Source organism: Homalodisca vitripennis, chromosome 3 (assembly GCF_021130785.1).
Source record: "Homalodisca vitripennis isolate AUS2020 chromosome 3, UT_GWSS_2.1, whole genome shotgun sequence".
Lineage (NCBI taxonomy): Eukaryota > Metazoa > Arthropoda > Insecta > Hemiptera > Cicadellidae > Homalodisca > Homalodisca vitripennis.
The window spans coordinates 187,614,013-187,641,343 of NC_060209.1; the positions used below are offsets into that span (position 1 = coordinate 187,614,013).

The 27,331-nt window shown below is 31.9% G+C and overlaps 1 protein-coding gene across 1 annotated transcript; it reads right to left on the reverse strand.

Moving 5' to 3' along the window:
- Nucleotides 1-1,998: 1,998 nt before the first annotated feature.
- Nucleotides 1,999-26,475, reverse strand: LOC124357872. Its single transcript, XM_046809957.1, has 8 exons — nucleotides 26,322-26,475; nucleotides 20,437-20,634; nucleotides 18,722-18,947; nucleotides 17,006-17,093; nucleotides 12,019-12,148; nucleotides 11,162-11,437; nucleotides 9,891-10,048; nucleotides 1,999-2,790 (listed from the first exon to the last, which is right to left on the reverse strand). The coding sequence occupies exons 1-8, from the start codon at nucleotides 26,340-26,342 to the stop codon at nucleotides 2,502-2,504; spliced, it is 1,386 nt and encodes a 461-aa protein (XP_046665913.1). The 5' UTR covers nucleotides 26,343-26,475; the 3' UTR covers nucleotides 1,999-2,501.
- Nucleotides 26,476-27,331: the final 856 nt, after the last annotated feature.

Consider the following 27,331-nt stretch of genomic DNA (forward strand, 5'->3'; position numbering starts at 1 on the left):
CTGTTGAACCCACTTACCTGAAACAGCTTGCTTCAACACGAGCGACTGTTAGAGAACAGTGATCCGACAGGATGAGAGTTGCCGCGTGTAAGACTGGAAGGGACAAGGTAAACTTCATCGTACGATTTAAGATTTGGATCCTGAACAGGGAGTATAAAAATGAAATAGAAATGGCATAATCAATTACAGCGATTTTGAAGACTTTATAAGTACAATACACTACCGCCCATCATTAAGGGATTCACTTTTAAGAAGGTTTAAAATAGTAAAAATGTAAAATAATACAAATTATGTGTTCGTTTATTATTCAGTTTTATTTTATAGTAAGACATTTAAATTCAATATACATGTTATATTAATATTAAATACCAGTATAGTTATTTACAAAGGTTGATTAGTAAACAGATACCCGTTTACTAATAAAGAACTTATTTATTTATTTATAAAAAATTGACCTTCACTGGCCGCAAAATGTAATTACACTACAACAACCAATTGCAGAGAGGCTGTGTGTGTTCAGATGCAAATTTTTCTTCTTACAATGGGTTGGTAAAGAAAGGAACTGGAATCATCACAGATACCATCACGAAATCCAGCCTGAATATCAATCTAAAGTGGCTTTTGTGACAGAACATTATGCATATAATATTTAATACCAACGCTATTGACGCTATTATTCGGGTTGCTTCTTATTGAAAATTAATTAATTATACATCACACAACATTCCTACTGTACTATTTATTCAATATTAACATTTTCATTGTTTAAATTTATTTTCGGATGGTACAACTATCGACCAATCATCAATATCGTGGACCCCAAATTATTTTTAAAACCATTACACAAAAAACAATCTGGAACATATTAAATCAGAAAAAAGATACTTAGTTAATGAAATAAATGGTAACCTGTAATTCCTCCAGCCATATTTACTTCACAATACATGTTTAATGAAAATATTGAAACTGACAGTAAGCATTACATTAAAATAAGGTGGTTTTTTTACAAGGTTATCCACACAAACTACAATAATTACTAACACTTAATCAGGACTACAACACGTACGAGGTCCACAATGAATCAGGAGTTACTAAGTAATCTTCCATGACCATGAAGATGACTGTGGATGACTTGGAACCTGAATAGTGGATTGCTGATACGATAAAGTATTAGCTCTCACCAACTTTGTAGTAATGTTCCAGCTCTTCAAGATTCCGAAAATGCGAAAATGAGAAAATTCCAATACTTACCGGTATTTTTTTAACAACTATACACCTAAAAATCATTTTGGGTTTCATTGGAAGTATCTGTACTGGAAATCTTTGTTTTCGAATATTATTCTGTATGAATTTTCAAATCACTTTCGTGGACTAAATGCTTAGCAAATGTGCTCATAAACAACGATAAAAAGATTATATATTAAGTTGTGAATTTTATTAGTCTTTCAAAAATTAATGATGGTATTAGAAATAAAATTATTAAAACCACCTGTTCTGGTATTATTTTTTTACATTTTTTTAAAAGGGATTATAGTATATAAAATGGGTCTTTAGAGTTCAGAAATGTTTGTAATATATTCCATATATGAAAATTGTATTTAGATAAAGGTTTTCTTAAACATTAATAATAAAAAATCTTTTGCAAATTAAAAAAAATTAAGTTTCTAATACTAATCGGGGTTTTTAAACAACCACTAAAAATCATATTTTGGGTTTCATTGAAAGTATCTATAAAGGAAAATCTTTGCTTTAAGAATATTATTCTGTATTAAACTTCAAATCACCTTTATTGATTCTCTTACTTTATACAATCGTTATAAATATGACGTACTAATGAGTTTTTATAATATGATGTTTTAATTTGTTGTATACTTCTTTTCAGAGAGTTACTGACACAAGTGGATAAAATCTTATGAGAAATTAATCTGTTTTAAATTTTAGTTTACTTCAATATTACTTTATTTTACTATTATGAAAAGGATGTTTAAGATAACCATATTTGACGACAAAATCTTTTATTTACAATAAAAACATAAATTACAAAAAGATCATAAACATCTTTGGCCCCCACAAAATCAACTCTTATTGTTCGAGAATAGATACCATTGTAGGTGAACCATTATCTGGTAGATTAAGAGAGAAATTCCAAAAAAGAACTCAAAACCAAGCAAAAAGATTAATCTTAAACTGTTAGCCTAGCTGTTTTCTGAAAATAAATACCTAGGTCAATTAATTAAGTATAATACAAACATTATCAATCACAAATACAAACTTAGAGGTTTACTAATCGAACATAAACGAGCAAGCAAACTTTGTTTTTATACGCACAAATTGTACAATTGCTCCGTAAAAACACTCACAAACACAACATACAGGGAAAATAAAAAAAATATCAATGAAGTACTAAAGAACAATTACTTACAAAATCACTAAACGCTTTAAATTTATACGAACAACACAATTGTTACAATACACAACAACAAGTCTCTGCACGGATGACGTCACGCAGCCTGTTTGTTGTCCAGTATAGTGTAAGGGAGCTGCAGTGGAGTCACCCTTTGGCGGACTGTGCGCAAAGCTAGCACTATAAGAATGGAGAACAGAACACAGCCCAAGAAGTCGCATATCGTGGAAACACTGGGCGAATGCTGCAGGACCCATGTACTGGCAGTGGACCAGCCCTCTGACACAGTCTCCCATGTGCTGCGCTCACATGCGCTCTTCATATTAGACCGGGTCAAAGAGGTCACGGGCCGTGGGGTCGGGTGCCTGGGGTCACCGTCAAGGCACCTGCGGGAATTATATTTTGTCAGTATTTATTTCATTTTACATCAAGAATCATTTAAAGGATCAGACAGCAACCTAACTTAACCTAAGTCACCGTTTCCATTTGATAAGTAAAACAAGCAAATTCTCAATGTTTTGCTATATGTGCTAATGAAAAAAATACTGCGATGGTATAAAATATAATTTTATGGAACAGTGTAAAGATTCGTTAGAGAATACTTCCAAATTGAACTTATTGATGATTTTTTTATATTAATTTACATGTCATATGTACACCAATACATATAAATAAGTAGTATAAATAATATTTTCTTGCTGGTAGTTTTTCTAATATAAATATCTTTAACCCATTTATTAGGCATATTTATCACCTACTTAACTAATATATAGGATAACTATTTTCATATTAATTACAGTTAGTTTCATCTGTTTGCTTAACTTACATCATATTACTTATACATCCACTAATATTATTTTCTTCTTTCAAAATTATTGTAGTTGAACTCACAGATGTTACAGTTGGCGATTTTCTTTTATAAATATTCTAAATGCTAGACTATGATATATTATGTTAATGTATTGTATATATTTCAACTGGTCACGCTACTGGATAAAGTGGCCGGATTAATTTCTCGCTTTTTTCCAATACTGTATATGTACTTACTGCCTTGTACTTATGGGAAATAAATTCATTTATTCATATTATTTCACAAATAAAATGATTGCTAAAGCTGCTGATTATTGCAATTTTTCTACATTCTTTATACATTACTATGAGTAATCTGCGGCATCGCACGCATTTTCGTAAGCTTTGAAAATGTATGAGCACCTTTAATTCGAGTGAATTACATTTCCGACACCAATTTTGAAAATGCCTTCTTACCACGATCAAGAAAATATAGCCAGAAGTTTATATTTATGGCCATTATAATTTACTCAGGTCTTAGTACTTTTAGTGCCCAAGTTGATTTTGAATTGTTTCCCCGATCTAGAAAATAATATACATATACAGGTCCGAGAAGCCTGTCTGTCAAAAGACAACTAAGATAAGTTTCATAAGAGGCTTTAAATTAATGGTAAAAGTTATATTGTAACTTTATAGTTTATATGTACATTACAGTACTGATCAAGCACTGCATACTTAATATTTACTAAAATGTATAGCAAAAAGTATATTTTTACCAACACTTTTTATTTTATTTTATTAGTAGTGCTATTAACCACCGTTGCAAAAAAGTTGTAAAAAGAAATGTTGTATTATTTCTTATAAAAGAAAGCTTACTATACGATTATAACACTATAAATGTAAAAATTGAAAACAGTGGTTAAATGTGTAAACGTACAGTTGTACTGTCATAAAATAATTTTTACACAGAATAGTCGATTGCTCGACATGCTCTTTCAATTAATAACGTTTGTTTGCCGTTGTGCAAATGTAGATACCAAGATGGGATTTTTCGTAAATTTAGAGAGATCAGTGGGGCGTAACCAGAAGCAATTTTCGACATAGGAATAGTCCTATATGGTAACCAGGGACCCTAGGGGACCAGGGGTCCAAATAAAATTTTATTATTATCGATCCAATATGTTTAACGTGTTTGCGAATTTAGTAAGCATTTTCATTGTGATAGTGTATCGATTGTATATTGTAGGAAAATAATAATTTATATTTGATACATAAAAATTATAGTACTTAGTAAAAAGGTTGAATAATGCTAGACCATGTTTTCCTATAAGGTTCATAAGCTCTATTACATTGTAGAACTGGTTGATTCTAGTTGTAGGAAAACTAGAACATTTAAATGAAACATATGTTTTCTATGTAATTGTTGAACATGTGATATAAGTTTGGAAGGGTGAGAGCGTCTTCTTGTTACCAGAGCACAGGCTGGGGGTAGGTCGATTTGAGGAACGCTTTGTGTAGGATCAATGATTTTGCTCCAGAAAAATTGTTAATTGAATTTGACTTTCTAGTTAAATGTATTATTTCGTAATTAAAAGTATATTTTTATTCGGACTTTGTTTTTTATTTAAGAAAATAGTTTATTTTGGTTGACTTTCCTGTTTTAGTTTGTTTGTTCCAGTGAGAAATTCTTTAGTCTTTTTAGAACATGTATCTATAGATTGATTCACTATAAAAACCAGAGTCAGTATGGTTTGTTTGACTTATATAAAAATGTATTTGATAGTATAATATATTTTGTTTATATGGACAAAAAACCGATTTCAGTTTTTAAGGTTTTTACTTTTTGTTACGTTAAACACGGACTTAGTGTAATCGAGTGATGGTTTAACCTAATGCTTTTCTCTGAAAATATAATATTTTATGTAAGATATAATGGCATTTTTTTTTTTTTGAATAAAATTATTAATCCTTTATTAAAATGTGTTACGAATCAAATCACAAATGGGAAAATATTATTTGGAACACACGGATACAATTTTAAATTAAGAACAAAACAATTTGTACTAAATAAAACATCATTTAAAAAGAGACAGGGATCCATGGCGGTGGTTTCAGAAGAAATATTTAGGTAATACAGATAGGTTTGTTTACCGTACCACCACAAAGAGGATCATATGGAGAGTTTATTGCCAATTGCAACTTTTTTCCCAGTTGGTATGGCATGTATCCCAGAATGGGAAAGAAAAAAAGTTAGGAAGTAGTAAAAAAAGATAATGTCCCTTTAGATAGATCTGGAGCGTCAAATTGGTGTCTCCTCGGATTCAAAAAGAGAGCTGTGAAGAAATTAAAGAGGTAAGCTTCCCTGGGAGGGCAGACAATTCAATACCTTTTAAACCTCTAAAAATCTTCATAAGAATTTCCAATCCCACCAACCAACCAGGCAAGAGAATAAGCTTGGAGATAATGCGAAGGAAGATATACTGATACAAGACTCATCATGACAAAATTCTGTATATTAATCTTGTATACTTCCACAAAACTCGTACAGATGACTTTTTTTAAGAACTCCACTAAACGAAAATAGAGCGAAGAAAACTCCACAAGAATATTCATCAACTCATTACTAAGGTTAATAGATCTTAGACTTGTCAGTCCTACCAGAATACAAGGAGACTAACAAACAAATTTGACCGAATTAGCACCTGCCAACAAATCAAAAAAGATAAGCAGAGTAACCTTTGCCTTTCGTTAGAAAAAATTGTTGGTATTGAAATATCAAGAAATACAAATCTTTATTAGCCATTAAAAAAGGTTAAAAAATTACATTAGGCTTCGTCAGAATAAATGTAAACTTCCAAAATATATATTATGTACCATAACAATGTTGACAATTTAAAATTTAAAAATAAAATCTAAAATGTTCATACAACATATACTCTTTAATTGTTTTAAAATTCGTTACATTTAAGCCACTTAGATAAAACTTTCAAACTCATTATTTGGTAACAATCTAATTTTAACTGGTAACGTATTCAATAATTTAAATTATTGGTGTTGACAACTTTTCACTGTTTTACTTTATCTAATACTCGGTGTACATTAAGGTCTGGTTTTTTGTTTGATAATTATGTATTAAACGGTGTGTAAAAATCATTTATATCTCTTTTGATAAAGACTACATTACTATGAGCATACGTGTACAAATAAGAGAAAACTTGCTCTATAGGATTCTTGATTAGATAATCCAGCCAATACACTTAATGCTTACTTCTGCAAAGTAGAAGTTATTTTGCGGTAAATCCCTAGAGGTGTACACCGTAAATTACATTAATGTGAAAGAGAGCAAAACAAGCTATCAGTAAAACATCAGGACTGGCATAATACCTCAGTTTCCTTAAAAAGAATAACACACGACAATTTCCTAAAAAGGCCATGGACATTTTCATTCCAGCAGAGTGTACAAATACTATCTAGGGAAATGCCAAGTAGTTTAAATGAATTTAAAACAGTTTTCATTCATTTTTTTAAGTCTCCATTATTTTTGAATGAAAGTTTATACTCTCAGTCTTCTTATCGTTTATATTCAGATTATTGGCAAAATGCTTAATTTTAGGTATATAAGTACAGATTGCTGAAGCAGAGGGCATTGCTTCCAGTTATGTACTTCAGGAATGCAGAGAACTAAATTTAGGGGCATCAATAATACAAATAAGTAAGAAAAACAGAATACTCTGTGTATTTGGACATACTGGTATATTCATCTCGTTTAAACTAGAACACATTATTATACATAACTCATAATGTATTTATAAGGCATACAAAACCACTTTTTACGGATGGTCTAATGTGCCTACATGCACAAATATTTGAAAATTTTAGAGCAGCTCAAAATATTTAAATGGAAACTCTTATCAAGTGAATCTTTTATGTAGTTTTGGCAAAAAAAAAAACTCAACAACTACGCAAACTAGATCACTCTATAGTACAACCCAATGCAAGTTAAGATGAATTTATGTATCCCTACATATTGTGTATATAACATCTATATTCACGATCCGAAGTGTTTTTTTTATTAATCATAAAATTGTTATCTTCGTTTTTCACTTGGCTACTTAGAAATAAGGTTTAGTAACAGTATTATTTACTTAAAATCGCAATTAAGTAGTATTCTGTCTAAAGTTTGGCCAATTTTTAAAAAATATAAAAAGTACTTTAGAATTGCTGTTACAACCATCGATAAATGATCAGAAAAATTCAGATTTCTAATGTTTCTAAATGTTGTTTTAGAGTTGACTTAGTACACTTCTTTATTGTAATCTTTGATCTATACTTTTTATATAACATAGCATAATGATTCTGAATTTATGCCATTTATTTTTATTTACCATCAGTTTAATATTTTTTTTAATGTTTCAGCAAATTTCCTGGATAATGGTATTAAACTGTCTTTTGTAAAAATAAACTAGAAACAAAACCATACCGGTGTTATTATCAGACTACGAACACATACTTTAAGATATTTTATACTGCAGTTATTTTATCAAGGATAAAACTAAACAAACCTTTTTATCCGTCGATGTAAGATTATCAGAAAGATATAACACTAAAATGTTTTACAAGGGTTGTACTTGTAATGATGAATATAAATGTTAGTAGGATTTTACTGTATAAATTAAAATGCCAAAGTATGTATTTGTATTTATTAAACAATAATTTACTTTGTTTAATAAATAGTACTTACCAAATACATTTTTTCTGTCTCGGCCATGTTTTCAACTTCTGAGTTGACTGCTAAACATACTTCTTCCCAGGCTTTTCTTGTTGCATTTCTACCCTTATAAATATCTAAAGTGTTGTCCAATAACACAGCTTGTGATTCAACTAGTAATATTAAAACAGCGCAAATCCCTTCCACAATTTATAAACAAGCCACTGAATCACACAAACTGAAGACACCGCCAAAACCGAACCTAGACTCACATATGCCACTCAGCCAAAAGGACGACCAGGCTGGAATATTTATTAATAAAAGTAAACTGTTGTAAATATTCACCACAGTAATTCATCAAAAGAGGCAACTGGCATACGAAAGTGTGTTAAAAATGTATCAAGCATAGTTTAATACTAGACAAACCTTTTTATCCGTAAATGTAAAAGATTATAAGAAAACAATAGCATGAAAATGTTTAACAAGGATTGTATACTTGGTAATGATGAGTATAAATGTTTGTAAGAATATACTGTATAAATTAAAATGTAAATATTTGTCATCCGTAATAATTTAGTGGGAAACACCAAACACCATCTCTTGCTGTTGAGTGTTTCTAATCCACACATTAACTATTCATAAACAAGGTGGCGCTATATAACAACTAAGCGATTAATCTCACACCTCTCACCGCCATCTTAAGACTGAGGAAACTGGAACTACTGCATTAGAATATGTAAAATGTATGTAAACCGACTATTCTCTCCTAACACCGCATCCACACTTAGCCTATATAATCTGTATAATAAATAATAAAAAATACGGTTGCCTGTGTGCGAATATTGAAACGTGCCCAGCACAGAAATGAACCGGTAAGGATAAAGATTGATATGCATATGCAATCCTTATAATACATTTTAGTGTTATTGCTTTTTTATAACCTTTTACATTTAAGGATAAAAATGTTTGTTGATTCATTTTTAATACACTTTCTTATGCCTCTTTTGATGAATTACAGTGGTGAATATTTACAATAGTTTACTTTTATTAATAAATATTCCAGACTGGTCGTCCTTTTGGCTGAGTGGCCTATGTGATTCTAGGCTCCGTTTTGGCGGTGTCTTCATTTTGTGTGATTCAGTGGCTTGTTTATAAGTTATGGAAGGAGTATGCCCTGTTTTAATATTACTAGTTAAATCACAAGCTGTGTTATTGGACAACACTTCAGATATTTATAAGGGTAGAAATGCAACAAGAAAAGCCTGGGAAGAAGTATGTTTAGCGGTCTACTCAGTAGTTGAAAACATGGCCGATATAGAAAAAATGTATTGTTTAAACAGGGAAAGTAATGTTTAGCAAAGAGAACATCAGCTACGAGGGAAACGATGACTTTCGCGGATCTCAGCTGTACTGGTACGTAGCCTATTATGATATAGAGTGACGAAAAATATATTTTCACACTTTTATTCCATATAATTATACAGAATTTTTTTAATACATAATTTTTATTAGATAACACTCAATATGTTCATTAACATTAAAAATACTGAATGCACTCGACATCACAAGATATTGAACAATCTTAGGGATTTCAATATGAATTAGGTAGGCTATAGTTTGTATAATTAAAATTGAATAATTAATTGATCGGTACGTCTCTGTACGATGAGGAATATTTACAAGTTTAATTGATCTTGTAAGCTTAAGTACAGCATTCTGTGTAATAACTATATTTCATTCTATTGAATGCAAACACTGTACATTCTATTCATATGAATAAGGAGATTAACTTACAACTTACAAATACATTACATTTGTACTATGCAAAATAGCATTGTATAGGCTTTGGTTTGCAATCTGGATTTTCACTATTATATTCTTGTCAAGATATTAGTATTTACAAGTAACATACTTATAGTAGCCTTATGTGATAAATAAAAATGTGAAACGCATCATGTGAACTATGACGTAAGCTAATAATGTACTTACGTCATATTGTCTTTGTCAACAATGCGTGAGGTCGAGTCTAAAACTAAGTTCAGAAGAGAGCAGTCACACTTCCAAGGATTCCCACTCAAGTACAAGTCCGTGTCAGATGGTGCATAAACTCGAAATGCATGCTCCAACATGTTGTCATTCAGGTGCAGCTGGACATAATGGCGGTTTAATGTCACAGAATTTATTCCGATGTATTTTAGTGCTTATTTGTAGAACCTGCAATGCAACCTTTATTATTGATCAAATAGGTTTGTTCAAAACAAACATGCAAAGGTTTTTAATTTATTACAACTTGTTTTCCTTTACCTATTTTCATTATATTGTACAAATTCAGTGGATTATACATACAGAGTGTAGAACGCCGTTTGAGATCGATATCGAAATTAAAAATAACTGTTTTATAATCATGATAATGCAGACGATTTTCTTTTATTTTCTAAACGTGTAGTTATAAATAATTTAGTGTGGTGCGCAAAACAAATCATTTAGTAAAAACTTTCTGGCTTAAAAACACGAAAGTTATTTTTTATAAGACTTTTTTAAATATATTCACAAATAAAAAAGCTATATGGAATCTCACCATTCGGTGGAGCTTCTAAAATAGAAGTTTTTGGGTTGTAATTTATAGTTAATACGTTTTATTCGAAATATTTATGTATGAGAAATTTAATTTCGAATTAATGTTATCAAATTATGAAAAATAAATAATCCAACTGAGGTATTGTTTTAGACTATAGCATGTTTAAACAATGAGTTAATTGTAAATCTTATACAATTATCAATACACGTCTTAATATTTAAATTGCGTGTCACTCATAAATAATATCAAATATTGTTATTTTTTTTTAGAAAAATAAAAACTAATTGTTTTACTAGTTTTGTACCACTTACTGGGCTAAAACGTAACAAGGAATCATGCAACTAGTATTTAAAACTTTATCTGTAACATTAAAGATTTTATTTTAGTACACAAAATTTAATCCATAAAATTATAAAATTTAAAAATAATTGTGTTTTTATATTGAAAAAGCTACATCCAATTAAAAATTAAGGCCAAAAACGAAACTGTTTTTGTTCATGTTGGTACATCTGCTTGTTCAACTTCATATGGGTGGATAAACATACGCTACTACTTTTTATGCGAATTGTTTTTAAGATGGATGGTCTACATTGTATTTTCACTATGAATCATACTCGATTTATTACACAATCACAGTGCAGTAGTTGTAAAGGTATTTGTGGAAGGTAAAATTTCTACCAACCTCCTGGAGATTGTAAAGAAACTGGAAGTCGTGCCAGAGGTAGATCATTCCGTTGCCGGCCAAGGATAGAAACTCGAGTTGCGACAAGGAGACGAGGCTGAGACCGTACAAAGAGGAGATCCTGTTGCCACTCAGGTCCAGGTGTCGCAGACTGGTCATCTTCTCGAAGGCTAGAGGCACAGAGGAGAGGCGGTTGTTGCTGAGGTCCAGGACTTCCAGTGACGGCAAGTACAGGGAGTCCAGGTAGTAGAGACCGGTGTTAGCCAGGTTTAAGATCTAAAATTAATTGATGTACTGTAGAATAAAATAGCCTAAACCAGTTTTATTTGTTTTCTATAAGGGTGAGATGATCAATCGTACGGTATGTGTAATGGTCCTAACCAGTTGTTGTTGCACTTTCCTTTCTCTCTGACACTCAATTTGATCAAAAAGAATTCAATAAAATTATATTTAACTTTGAAATGCCCTAAAATCGGCAATCAAAGCCACAGTTTGATATTTTTAAATTCAAACTAGTTTTTTAAGTAAATAAAAATAAATTAATTTGACCTGTCACTAATTAAATATTCATTTATGAAATCGTGTGAACTAAGTAATTCTGCGTTTAACAGAATTTCAGCAGGATATCAACTCACTCAAACAAGTATTACATAATAACTGCGCTTCAAAAATGGCTGAAGCCTTTGTGAGTAACTGTCAACAAATGAACAATGAAATTCAGTAGATTTTAATTTCGAATGTGTCCACCTTCACATTTAGGTCGGACTAGTGCTTTGTTGCCTTTTAACATTAATGGCCCCAGTCCTTTTCCATTTCTTTATGGTGTTTTTGTGTGTCTGATAAGTTAACAATAATACCTTAAGGTTTCCAAGCCTGGACAGCTCGAAGCGAGTGTAGCTAGAGAGATAATAGAGTGGGTTGTTGTCCAACCTCAACACGGCCAGCGCGTACTCCAGTTCAACCGGGAACGTCAGCACTGGAAGATAACTGGAACACATTTCAATAATTGATACCATTGTAATTTTGTATGGAATTATAGATGAAGAATGAAAAAAAGTTTCCATCAATATTACAAAATATTGATATCACTGCCAAAGGCGTTTTCGTTAGCTAAATTAGGTTGGTATTTAGACTGCACTCACCCATGAAAAACAAAACACACACCAGTACTTGGAGATGTATATCTAAACTTAAATGGTTGTACAAGTACATGAACGTATTAATGTGCAGACTACTTTAGATGCTGAAGAGAAATTTACTAGTCTCAAGTGCAGAATAGCCGGATAGTGTACATGAAACACAAATTTGTTTATATAGACAAAAAAAGAAATGCAATTTCAAAGTTAGGATAAAATAAAAATCGGATATTTATACAAAATAATGCAATCTACAAAAAAGGTTTGGTGATTTGCTGCTCTATCACAATCGGTTTGGCTAATAAATGTTAATGTTTTGAAATTCTGACGTGACAATTTTGTAACTCGAGTCGATAGCGGTTGACCCGATTGTCATACCTTAAATCTCAAAACATTGATAGAATCTACAAGAAAGGTTCAGTAGCTTTTTGTTGTACATTTTTTCCCCAACAAAAATGTGTGCAATTCATAACAGTTCCAGATTAAGCTTGCATTACTACGTAAACGAGTGACTAATATACGTCTACTAGTCCACATCGCGAATTGGCTGAGCGTTAGCGAAGGTCAATAGTAGATAGGGACAGAGTGAATTATATTTATGTTCACAGACAAAATATCCCTCAGAAGGGAACCACGTGTATCTTTACCACCTACAACATGAAACCCCCCTTGGAATTCCCTGGTACTACCAGATAATCCCCTATGAAAATTAAACCCCCTAATCAATTTAATAATCTGATTAACATTACTGACTTGGATAAAGTACTCATCAGGTAATACCCAATTCCTCTTATCCCCGAATTTTGCCAACACCCTACCTAGGGGCCTGGGAGCGTAGCCCCTAGCGAGCCGAAGGCGAGTCATTCCACAGAAACAGCAAGAAATGATGATCAGCGCAGTTTCTATTTAATCCTTACTAGATAAAAGTATGCTTAATAAATAGTAGAAAGAGTATTCGGTCAACGCAAAACAAATGTTTCCCATTGTAGGTAGGTGTTCAAGAATTTCTTTAGAGAGAGTACTTACAATAATCGTAACATGTGCTATCCTACATACAATGTGGAAAGACATGGAAGAATTAAAGGTCAACAATAATGTTGAGGATGAAGAGCTCACAGGTGGGCAGGTGGAAACAACACTACCAAGGTTAGAGGTGGAGGGAAACATCAGGAAATGAAGGAATTCATTTTATAAAAGTGATTCTGTTTCTGTTTGAAAATATACATTTATTATTTATAACGCAGGTAATACGAATAAAGTTGTTTGTAACCTGCAATTCTATAATGTTTTATTTACACTATATTTACGTTACACAGAGATTAAAAAGTCTTTCCCTCTACGTTTCTATAGCAATTAAAATAAAATACAATTTTTTATGAGACAACAATGTGACTGCCATTTGATTTGCTGAGGGTATTGCAATTTTGCTTTAAATTTATGTGCTTTAAGAACACCCACTCTAACACATTTTCGAAAAGCGAAGAAAAGTCATATAACATTAGGAATTCAGAGGCCTATTACACGTGTCCTAGATATTTTGATGGCATTTTCATATTACAAAATAGAGAGCGACCTTATTTTTACCATAATCGTAAACATGTGTTTATTATTTACAGAAATAAACTTCACAAAACATTGTGCATTCGGTCTGAGATTGCATCTCATGATAGGCTTCGCAACCCCTTCTTAGAAAGACTGCCGGTGTAAAGATCAGCTACTGCAGTACTAACCAGTGGAGAACCACAATGCAAACTCAGGGAGAGCACTTCCAAAATCAGAGGGTCAAAACATTCTGAGTCAAAACTGTTTAAGGCCTAAAAACTTGAATTTTAAAATTATTTTTAGGTTGTAATGTAAAATAAACTTTTATTATTTTACGTACATGTTAATATCTAAAGCCTTGGATATGGCTAAATAATTTATAAATGTAATTTCTTTTCTAAATGTCCACTTTTTCAATTGGATAAAATTAAACTTAGTACACTTCCTAGATCATCACTTGTAATAACTATTAGCAGATACAGCTATATCTGCAACGCTTAAGTAATTCCCAGAATTCGGGCTATATATTTTATTTATTAAAATAGAAATGAGGGGAAGTGGATAAGGTAATAAAACGTTAATCAGTCATCTTTCTGAGTTCTGAGTCATGATTCATTTTTCTTCTCAATTTAATTTGTTCTTTTTGCAGTTTTATCATCTCAATATGTTTCAATAGTACTAGTAACAGAGGTTACGCCACGTTTATGTCCTCAGTTTCGTGCAAAGTGGGAATCTTTACTTCAGGGCGTTCTTTTGAAGAAGTAACAATATGTTGCTCCGTACTTGCTTGTATCATCATTAGTCGGATTGGATTTTGTGCCAACTGAAACTGTTCTGTAAACCGGATTATCTTCCGGCGGTAGCAGCACAATCTCTCATCTTGACGGATTTGTTGTCTTTAAGTACCTTTTCTTTTTAATATCACTTTTCATTTTAATTAGACCTTATTTAGCCCTCCGTTTCCCAGTTACTTTGGACTTCTCCTCAGCAATGTCATTCCAAGCCGCCTTCTTCTCTTCTAGAACCTTTGGAACTCTGGACTTCTTAAAAGCAACAAAATGTTCAGAGAGTAGATCTAAAAAGAGTTGTCTATTTACTGGATACAAGTGTTTAAGTAAAGAATCTCTATCGATAATCACATACTGCAATGAGACTCAAATCTACCTTTAACTAACAAGCGGAGGCACTGATGCTTTTTGAAATGTGGGTCACAATACAAAGCTGGATGTATTTACTCTAGATTCATCTATCTTAGAAATGTCTACTTTTATAAGAAAGATTTTCTAATAACCCAAGATACATTTATTTAGACTTAACTTCTTTATATTCACAGTGAAATTAGTAGCTATTTCTATTCAAACCACTAATTGTTCCTTTTTTTTCATTAATTCCTAACTTAGTGAAATTGCAAATCATAATTTTTTTAACACTCACTGAATTGAATGTTCAAACCGATGTTTAATTAAATCAATCTTTGTTCTTACAGTAAGATTACAACGAACCAAAGATTAGGCCATTGATAACGACAATCTACGACGCAACAGCTGCCAAGCCCCAATGGTAATGCAGTCGAACACAATGTTGCCAACCTCACTGTTAGTAGACGAGATGTCTGATGACTGTAAAATTAGTAGACTTCATAGTCAATCATACTTTTAGGAAGCACAGTTGTCATCACCTAGTCATCGACCCTTTGGAGTCAACGATTCCAATAATCAATAATCAAACATAATTTACAAAATTTAATAAATTATATAATATAATAAATCAAAACTAAATAATGAGGCTATTTTCGAAAACCTTGAATAAATCAGAACTGCTGCTGGGAATGTAAGTAGCCACAGTAATAAATTCCTTACATCATTAAAGATTGTAAAATAACATATCCTTAAAAATAAAATGCATATGTCTCAAACGTTCCAAAATGAAATGTCACAGATATGTCCTAAGATATTGAAAAATATGATAAAATGTATATATATATAATATATAAAACTAAGGCATACTATTGGAACGGAACATGTTATGCATAAAATCGAATTTCAATTCGCCTAACACATTTCCGAACTATGCAATAATCATTCAATATCTTTCATTGATATAGAAATGCTAAAAATAATCACAGGAATGGTAGTATATGGATTCAATGTATGTTTTATAAAAAAAAATAAAGTAAATAAAAATAAATTTGCTGATAAGACTGTTCTATCAACGGTGCGTCATAGTTCAATAAGCATAGTTCAAGAAGGTTTCTCTGGCCCATGGTTGATAGTAGATAAAAATCTAAATTATTAATACAATAACAAATTCCAATTAAAACGTTAATAGGTTGAAAACTATTCTATAGTTCTGAAAATAAAGAAAACGTTATTCTTCGTTTGACATTGGCTTTTGACTATGGGAGGATTGATAAGAAAACAGGATTTTTCAGGACATTTTAGATCGTTTAGTGACATTTTAGTCACTATTCACATTTTTTTAGTCACATTTTAGTCAGTAACACTACGTTTCGAGATCTGCTATCCAATCACTTCCTCAGGTCAATAACTAACATAACTAAAATCTAGGTTAAAATATACAAATCATACAGGAGAGTTGTGACACGCATAAAAGAGGAACGCATTTCCTGACACGTTTCACAACAGATTTTTGAAAAGTACTGTTACTGACTTGATGTACCACTGAACGATGAAAAATGTCAAAAAAGCCTGTTTCCTTAAAACAATATTTTTTACTTATAATAAAATAGTACTTACTTCCAACTCATTCAATTAATTTTTTATTACTTTTGTTGTTAAAAACAGCGCTTTATTTTTCTATTGTCTATATTTATTCGTAGCTTAATAGATCTACTCAGTACACAATGTTTATGAAATACGAGATCAAACAACTAATTTTTTTTTAATATTCTTCTGAAATATATAAAAATATGAGACCATTAGTAAGATAAGTATACGAGCAAACATATACACTCAAAAGTGGTGTGAAATGAAACAAATTAACAGTTATTTACGAGTATTTCACAATTTTTTGTATACACACAAACATTTCTCACTATAAATGGTGCTTTGGGAACAGGAAATTATGACAAGCGAAAATATGAAGAAAAGTTCCAGTAACCAGGATGAGTATTATTGGAATAAGCGATTTCTAAGAACTGACTAACCTTATCTTGTTGTTGTTCAGGTAGAGGCGGCGGACGTGCAGTAAACTTTCCGCACTTTGCTGGGATAACTTTTCCTTCAACCCGTCACCTGATAAGTATATAGTCATTTATAAAACTTGTAAAATATTTATCAATACAGATCAGAAAAAAAATACATACAGTATGTAAAATGTCTGGAAACACGTTAATATTTTTTCAACCATAGCAGATAAAATCTCAGATATAAACTATTTCATAATATTTGAGAGCCCTCTCAAGCAATTTTGATATATAATACTTTCTGGAATATGGATATTTTTCGTAAAAGTTGAAGTTTTGCGGGCAGCAAAATAAAAAAGGATCTGCAATAATCACAACATAATGTAAAGTCCGAATATTAATATAAAACTTATTTCATTACTTATTATTATCTGCATACATAATATTTACACTTAAAAAAAATTAACAATGTCCCTCGAAAGTTAATCGATTTACACGGAATTGATAGAGATAATCATTATAGCTTAACAGCTTAGCTTATCTAATCAATTGCTGGAAAAGTGGGCTTCGAAACTATTTCAATCACATCACAATTTTACCCTATTTATCACTACTTAATTACAAAATAATTACTATTTTGTTCTAGTTAATTTATCCAGTATTGGAGTATTTAGTTGAAAAAATATAGTATGGCAAATTAGTGATAGAACCATAATTTTCATGCAGCTACCGTAAAACAAATAAGATCGATAAATTATTATTTATCACTTACTATTATTAATTATTGATATCAAATAATCATACTGAATTAGAGGATGAAATTGCACATATAATATTATCCATCCTGTTAATTGTTTGACAAATTATACTTTACAAAATATTAAGCTTTAAATATGTAAAAAGCCAGCATTTTGAATTAGTAGTAAGTAGAGAGGTGATACTCCACGCTTCTCGGATTTAATTTGTAGGTTTAAGAACGTTTTGCTTATTTTCAAGAGTAGAATTACAACCATAAGTTTTTTCCGGACGCCCAATAAAATTTGGATGTTTGCGTCACTGGATTTGAATATGGTTGATAGTCAAGCGTTGAGGTAATACAGTTTTGAAGTCGTATGAAAAATTATATCAGTTTTAGTACATTTTAATCAGATCCCCAAATATGGCATTACATGGCAGAAGAGTATTTATAAATTTTTACACTGATATTAAAAAATGTAAGTACATTGATTTGTTCATTCCAATGCTATAGCCTAATACGCAAGCACAACTAAGCAATGTATTAAAAAAATACAAAAATAAAACATTAAATGTGCTCAAAATATTTTTTTATTGTTGAAAATGGGTGGCAGAGTTTGAATTTTCTCGGGTTTGTCAAAAAGTAATTATGAAGTGTCTATTAATTTTCAGAATAAATATATCAACAATTGAATCAGTTTTTTATTTTGTACAGGCATGAGAGAGCGACCTTCAAGGTCCACTTTTCATTTCCTTCCACAAAGACATTTAAAAATAGGTGCATCCTGAGATGGGTTTACATTCAAAGTTTATAAGTTGTCCCAAAAATAGTGAGCTGCGGGACAGAGAGCCTAAAATATGGGATCCAAAATATAAGAGTGATGCCTTATAAGGGTATAAAGAGTTTGAATTTTCTGTGTGCAGCCTTTGACAACTTTTGTGGAGATCCAAACTTTATGAGAGAAGGAATACTCGAAGTGATCGTTATTGTGAATAAAGTACCTGTTAGGTTCTGGCCTGTGAAGTTGAGCAGACCTAGGTCAAAGATGAAGGGTAATCTCGGGATTTCGAATAAGATGTCGTTGGCAGTTCTGGAAGGGGTTAGTGCCTGAGGGTCGAAATCATCCTTGGGGAAGTCCAAAGTAAAGCTGTCATCATCCGGCACCGGCCGCCGGTTTGGAACTGGCACTCTGCGGTCATTTTCAACGGCATCAGCAAACAGTTCCACCTGGTAATTGGAGGATTTATTACAAGGAAACACATTTTTTATGAAATTAATGTTTTATTACAGAATTTTTTAAGAGAGTACCAACAAAAAATTACACATGTTCTAGAGTGAGCACATTTATGGTAGGGAGTGCAAATTTGAGACCTATGAATCTCGAAGTAAGTTAAAAAGCTCAAAGATGTGCAGCAAGTGAAAGGAACAACGAACACGAATTGTGAAATGAGGAAAATCTGAATTGTACAACATCAAAGTTATAAAAATATATAATTAAGAAACAAAAATTAGACAAGTGAAGCCACTAAAGAATTCCGATCGGAAATTTAAAAAACCAATTCGTTTTGGAAGGTCATGGAGGTATTTAATTTAGCAAATGAATCTAAATTTCATCAGAGAAGAATTAATTGATTATTGAAAACAAAATTGCTGTAGTTTGAAACCTAGAATATTCAATTGGTAATTCGAATATTGATGTAATATAGCGCCTGGTACGGAACAGTCGATCTTAGGAAATAACTCGCATTTATCCAACTTATTTTTCTACCCTGAAACAAATTTACCTTTGACTTATGTAACACTACGCTGTTGTAATTGAATAACTAACAAGATTCTTAGCACTTAACATTTGCGCATAGGTTATATAGATTAAATCTATAATAAACAAACAAACTAACAACATATAAACTGCATTGTTTAACTCTAGTCACCGGATGTTAAACCGAAAAAATGGAGGGCAAATAGTGCATATCCGCTACTACAAGTAAGTGGAGGCTGCGGAGAGCGTTGTGATAGGCTGAAGCTCAGCCAATCAACAATTAGTACGATCAATCAACGATTACGGCGTCCGCATATAATTATAACAATTACTCTAACCATCAATGGAAACCGCAACTATGTCGGGTGAAACCCTTTGTGCTAAATTAGGCGGTAGTAAGTCAAGTGCATTTCTTTCATTCACCTGTTCAACTCAGACACACATCCACGATGGGGTAATGCTTGTACGAGAGTAAAAGGAGGGCTTGGAGCGTATAATTGTATAACTATACAATTATAATTTTGTATTGTACTAAATTATTTTGTATAATAGTATTACAAGGCAGGAGTACGCCACTCCACTTATCGCGTAACAGACTTCGTGAGATTAGGTAAAATTTCAAGCCCACATCTCATTTCATTCTGGAGAAGTCCTGCAGGAAGAAAGAAAATCATTGAAAAAAAAAGAAAATGTTTACATTCCGCCGGCAGAAAAGAGGGTAGCTCTTCTAGCCTACTGAGGGAAAATCTTATCGTCGGTCAGCCCAATCTCATGGATAGAGACGCACCATAATCGAAATCGATGCTGCAAATATAGAAACAAAGCTCCATACAAAATTCCAGCTCGTTTTCGAGATATCATGCGGACAAAGAAACAGAAATGAATTCTCCCAACCTATCAAGTCAAAAACTCTAAATTTCCACTAAGAAATACAAATCCACAAGAAAAAACTGCTACCTGATCATCAGAATCACTAAGAGTAATATTGACGCTCGATGGTTCCTGTTCACTGGGACCTCTAAACTTGGGATAGTTGGGATAGATGACCTTGGAGCCCCATTTCGGTCCCAGGAACATGGTCACGTTGGGACATCCCTTCTCGTGACATGGCGGTGGATTCGCCCAGGCACAGCTCAGTGCCAGCAGAGCACTAATCTGGAACATAAAACGTTCACATAACATTCGTAAAAGATTTACAGTATTTGTGTAAATAAAGAATAAATTCTAAGATTTTATATTGAAGTACATTTTTGTACATTGGTTTCTTGTAAATTACCAAAAATCGATATATCAATATCTTTACCTACTATATGTACCATCCACGACTTTTAACATATCATTTTTGCAGGTAAAATCTTTGAAGATTTCCAATTGAATGGATATAAAGATTGTGCACAAAGTTCCGCATCAGGTTTTAATTTTCTGAACGACTACGGATAAAAGCTATAACACTTGGTACATATTTACTACGGCTAAAATATACTTTTTTAAGTAACTGTCACTTTTCTGTTATAACGACGTTAAAGAATAAGGATAACATTTTTAAATGTGAGCATGGACTTTCGGAAGTGGGAGTTATGGAAATTTCGGGAGTTAATAATTTTATTGTTTATAATTTATTCTTTATTTTTTCCCATGTTGTTTTAGAAATTGTTTAATAATTGTTTTTTTTTAATTCTTTAAAAGCATCTTTGACAAGTAGTTGGTATGTATTCGGGTCAAGTAGCTGTCTTTCTGCTTCGGTGCCATAATCTTGCATGTTTTGAATAACTTCCTCATCTCCTTTTTCAGACGGTTTTATTGCAATGTTTTTGTTATTTTTAAGTGATTTTATGTATGTTATTTCAATAGGCGTTAAGTTGTTTTTTACTGTCACTCTAAACCTTCTACAAATTGCTTACTAAAATTTATACATTTTGTTTAAACAATGACCTTTATAAGAATATTTATAATTATTTATGATTTCAGAATAAATTATATATACAATTAAAAGGTACAGCCATGGCAACAATGATGGTTTCTTCTTTTGTCAATTTATTCATATGATTATTGGAACAAAATTCCTAAATTCACAGAACCATCTTCCTTTGGTTTCGTTTCGTTTTATAGATGATGTATTTTTTCATTGGAATCATGGTGAAGAACTTCTTCAAGAATTTCAACATACATTGAACACCTTTACAACTCTCAAATTTACTTATAATCTTTCTCATGAAATTCTTACTTTCTTGGATGTAGATGTTTTTATAGAATCTGGTTTGTTACAAAACTAAAGTACATGTAAAAGACACAAATACTGTGCAGTATTTGAGTTATAACAGTTGTCACCCCACTTATGTGAAAAAAGTATAACTAAGATCTTTATATTCGTGTGAAAAATCTTTACAGTAATGATATTACATCAATAAATTAACTTGTGGTTATAGAAAATTATGATAGCCCGATAAAGTCGTAAATAACAATTTGAATAAACCAACAAACAGAAAAAATAATTATTTTATCCAAAACGATCCGAAATTGTTAACACAATTTTATCCTGGCCTTACAAAATCAACTCAATCATGAGGGCAGCATTAAACCTACTTCAAAATTTTCAAGAAAATTAAAATCTTATTTTCCAAATCTCAGAGTTTGTATTCAAAAAGCCAACTATATTAAACAGATGTTTGTCTGTACTGATCTTATAAAAAAGGTAAATAAGGAATCACAGTCCTTTGGCCTTGACACAGAAACCTTGCCAAAAACCTCGTTGTGGAACCTGTAAGATCATGTCTACAAGTAAAAATTTCAAAATTAATATAACCAACCTATTATATCATATCAAAGGAAAATATCAACTGTGACACTAAAAATCTTATTTATCAATTGGATAGTAATTTCTTTGTAAAACAATATGTCGGTCCAACATCGAATCCTTTACGTATACGAGTAGCTGGCCATCGATTTGACAATGTCCATAGCTACGTAGAAAAACCAGAAAAAGACCAGTCACGCTATCAATGTAGACAAACAATTGATTTTCTAGATTATCTATAAAATTGTTAGATCATCAAAGGTATAAATAAGATCCCTGACAATTTAAACGAACACATTAATAGATTGAAATTGAAAAAACTGAAACTGCACACCAATTGGTACTTCATACACGACATACAAGGGTTTTAATTTAAGATACATTTAATTTTCTTCAATTTATTCACACACGTCATGTCATGGACCATCAGCTGCTGATCTATTGTATTTATTTGTATTGTTTGTTTTTCTTTTTTAATTCCTCACTTTCTTTTTCCGTCATACTATTTGTAAATATTTATACAACTTATATCTATCTGAAGAAGTGTACTTATATACACGAAAATTCATAAATGTTTTGAACTATTATACCATGGTAAGTATTGAAGAGAATAACCGGTGTCTGTGGATTACAGCATTTTGGTACAAATATTTAATAAGTATTAAACGTTAAATAGTAAAAATTGAACTAAACAGGAAAGCTCTTTATTTCTGACTTACAAAGATTTACTTTAAAACAGTCAGCAAATGGAAAAAAGGCTATAGAACATAATAAAAGAATGTAGATGGATTTTGCAACAATGGTTTCGCCACAGAAAACGCAATGAAAATATCCACATATCGAATATAAAAGATTGGATATTATAAATATAATAACAATTTCTAAGTTATACAACAAGGGTTTAACATTTGTAGAAATTTTGATAAAATGTAATGGTCACAATAAAGGCCTTTAATGCTTACTATATGTTTATTCAATAATTTTCTATACGTTTAAGTCTACAATACAATTTAAATAAACATTTCCATGAAAATCCAAACGAACAATTTAGTATATTTTAACCTCCAACTAAACTAACTCGGCAGACAACATTTCTTAGAGGAACTCCTCTATCGATTTCACGAAAAAGAAGGTCATGACCTCATACAATGGAAATTGGCTCTCGCCGCGCAGATCTAGAAATAGATAAGATTAGATGAATCCAATATCAAGGGTTTACTTTATTTGTCACTCCACCGTAAACACAGTGACGTTTTTAATACAAACCCTTTATTTCCTTCCAAAAGTTGGAGAGGGGGGTGCATATTATTCACTTTGTAAAAAGTAATATAACGTATTTAACAAGGAACTGCCCGACTGATATTTGGATTTAAAACATCAATTTTATATAACTTTAAGGGGATATTTCCAAAACATTTTCACGCAGAGTCTTACAGACGTATTTTAAATGGTATTGTGTAGAATTTTCAAGTATATGTTGCACATAAACGATTCAATTAAAAAAAATTTCGATCGCACTTTAAAGAGGGGTGACAACTTTATGACATAACGAAACCAAAACAAAGTAGTTTAATAGTGCCTGTATTGTAAAATATAATATAAAAGGTCTCCTGCACTTCAACAGTCAACTAAAAAACATTGGCCGGTTTTTTGCCGGACGGGTAGAATTGTGAAATGTGAAAGGGGCGTAAGGTTTTTACGTTAACTGGAATTACTGATTGAAAAATGTATGAAGGAGCATGGCTCTCATTCATTGTAGTTCAAAAAAATATTCTATTAACTCACGATATCAAAAAAATTCTGAGAAGATTAACAATCGTGAAAATAGAAACGTTGCTCGAAACTGGATATCAGAGCGATAATACGCAATTTACTGCTTATCATAATAAACACTCATGTGGACTTAAACGAATATACAAATATTCTTAGAACAAAAACAACTGTTTTAATTTACACCTGTTTCATAGACCTGCGATTAGAATAGCTATAATCAATTAAACGTGTGACATGACTTTGTGGACACACTGTATAATGGCGAACATTTATTAAGCGAACCGTACGTAGCACAAAACTTTAAAAAATATGAGCGGATGGTAGTTACGAAAATATCCTACCCAATATAAAAGAGTCCATAGTTAAACATTTAAAATGTAGCGCTACCTGTATTTGAAGATTTATCCAAACGGAATATATCTGCATATCCATCGACACACTGATGTAATTTTGTTACAAACTTAATATATCAAAAGTGTCAAAATGTCAAGTGTAATCCACGAGTCAATTGAGAGAGCTTGCTGGGCTTACTGCAGTGAATAATCCACATTGATGTTATATGTGTTTTGTATGTTGCATCCAACAAATGCGGTTGAGTTTTGTTCCAATGAAACATTTGAAAACAGTAAAGCAATAATAAGACAATAACAATAAAACAATAAGCAATACAGCATTGTAAAAAACTTCAGATTTGACTAATTTATTTAAAAGGAATACTTATTATAATTTTGATATTAGTATTATTACAACCAAGTACGGCTTAACAATTACTTAACATTTTTAGGACATTGGCGGAAAAAAGGCACTTAGTTTATGTGCTGCAGTGAATGATTGTATTATGATAAATTACAAGTTGTATTCGATCCTTTATAAAAAACAAATGATCCAACAAGATTAAAAAAGAACAATTTCACGTCAGCTGGACTTTATCAAATGTTATACACTGTGTTTACATTTATGTTTTCTTAATTCTTGTTTACGTGTTATAGTTTTGTATTGATTTTTATTTTAAACTTCCAGAAGACGGGGGTATTAAATCCCCCGAAATATAGAAGTGAAAAATGGTTCTTTTGTTTTCTTCTATTCAACACAGTGATTAGTATATATGTATTTTGTTATATATATATATATATAAAACATACCTGGGAGTGCCGATGGCCGAGTGGTCTAAGACGTTGGACTTTGAGTCTGAGATAGAGATAACGCAGTTTCGAATCCTGTCCGTGACCGTTGCACTTTTTATCAGTACCATCGACCTTGTACTGTATCGACTCTCTCCCTTATTCTGTTTGATAAGATCCTCGCACAGGCCAGTGGCCCATGAGGACAGACAGAGTAAGGCTCAAAAGGGGATCGGCTTCTCCTTTCAATTAGAAAAAACCTGTATCAAATAACGTTTCGTGGATTGAAATTTCTCCTCTTCTTCATGAGGGAAGATAATTGGGAAATAAAGCTTAGTAAATTAAACAATAGACTACCACCAAAAAATGGAAAAAAAGAAAGGAGTCCAGGAAGGTGAAAATTAAATAGTGCGATGTCACTGCACAAGATGCAGTATCTTACTGTCGCCTGTGCTGGTGAAACGTGTGCTTGCACTCTTGACTTCTTGTGCTTATGACTTGCATCCTGTGCAGTGACAATGCCTGGGTCACATTTTCCTGACTGGACTCCAAGTAATTTTCGGGTAAGATTGATCTCTTATATATTTTCTTTTTCAAGTGCCAGTCCATTACTGCACGTTCTAACTTTTATGCACTAATTATCTTCTCACCTGACGAAGAGGATAGATTTCAACCTCGAAACGTTGTGATGTACATTTGGTAACATATAACGATGGCAAATGTCCGAATTCCTATTATCCTTTCAAACTTTCCATCGTCTATAACACACTTTGAACAAAGGCATAACATATAATGAAAATATCTGACAAAAACTTACTCTATCAAATATTTCGTAGTTCAACAAAATCTACAAAACTTTGTTATCACCTCGTTATCAATATGGAGTAAACATTCGCTATTTCACCATATGGTGCAATACGGCACAGTTTCAAATTAGCTAAGCATTCAGAACAATCTTGGCAGATCTTCTAAAGCACATTCTGCTATATGTGACGTCCTTATTATAATTTTGTACAGAAGTACTCATGTCAAGATTAAAAGTATGATGAAATATCGTAGTTAGAAATAAAGTGAAATTACTTATTCTACTAAACTCAAAGTGTTATAATTACAGTTTTAAGGATTAAAAAGGAAATTAGAAAAGATTTACTTACCATGAAGAAGTAGTTTAACATTTTGACTCGAGGCTAGTCGGCTGACTGTCGCCAAGGTGTGAAGCGCTCAATCTAGCTCCAGATTAGCTTATCACTGCATGATAAAGGCAAAAACTAAATGAAGCAGAATGTTTCGCAGTGGACTTTATAGCACCCGTCGCTAATAGCTCAGTCAATTACAGGAAGTGGAATCAATGTTGAGTTGTTCATACCTGGCTGCCTGATTATTTCTTTCTCAGTATACAATTTAAAATTCAGGTTTAGCGGATAAATTTAACCGACACTTACTGTTTAAACAATTGAATAGATCCTTGCAAAAAGAGGTTGAATCAAGATCAAATTCCAACATCAAATTTAATTAGTATAGAAAGTTATGTTCTCAGATTTGCATAAAAAACACGTGCTTCAATTGATCGTTCACTAAATATTCTAATACTAGCAGTGACCCGCGGCTTCACACGCAATTTTGTAGGTGTTGAACCTGTATGAGCACGTCTGGTTAGAGTAAATTATATTTCCGACGGCAATGTTGAGTTTGCCTTCTTCCCATGGCCACGAAAATATGTTGAAAAATGTATATTTATAGTCATTATAATTTACTCCGATCTTTCTATTTTTTGTTCCATATCTGATTTTGCCTCTTTCCCGATTAAGAAAAGTTATATCAATCTTATTGCACAAAGAATGAAAACCACGAATATTGAATCTTCAATCTGAAAATTTTAGAGAACAATACCATATAACCTAAGACTGGAAGGGACAAGGTAAACTTCATCGTAATTTAGACTTTAGAAGTACAATACTCTACCGCCATCATTAACCCTAGATTCGTAACCATTCGTCTGCCGAACGACGCGTTTTTACAGTAAAGCGAGGTTAGGTATATTTAGGTGGAGTGGGGAGCCTGATACCCCTTCCTATTCCTCCACCCCTACTCCTTTCAGTTGCTCTCATGTGATTGACCTGAGATCATTGATAGTTTTGAGGTTATGTCAGTTTAATTTTCATTC

What these genes read in the sequence shown, in the direction of transcription:
- LOC124357872 (XM_046809957.1), bottom strand. Translation starts at nt 26,342, where the DNA reads ATGTTAAACTACTTCTTCATG. An exon ending in CTGAACAACAACAAGATAAG is followed by an intron (nt 12,149 to 17,005) that starts GTTAGTCAGTTC and finishes AATGTGTTCCAG; the next exon opens with TTATCTTCCAGTGCTGACGT. An exon ending in TTCTTTACAATCTCCAGGAG is followed by an intron (nt 10,049 to 11,161) that starts GTTGGTAGAAAT and finishes CATTATGTCCAG; the next exon opens with CTGCACCTGAATGACAACAT.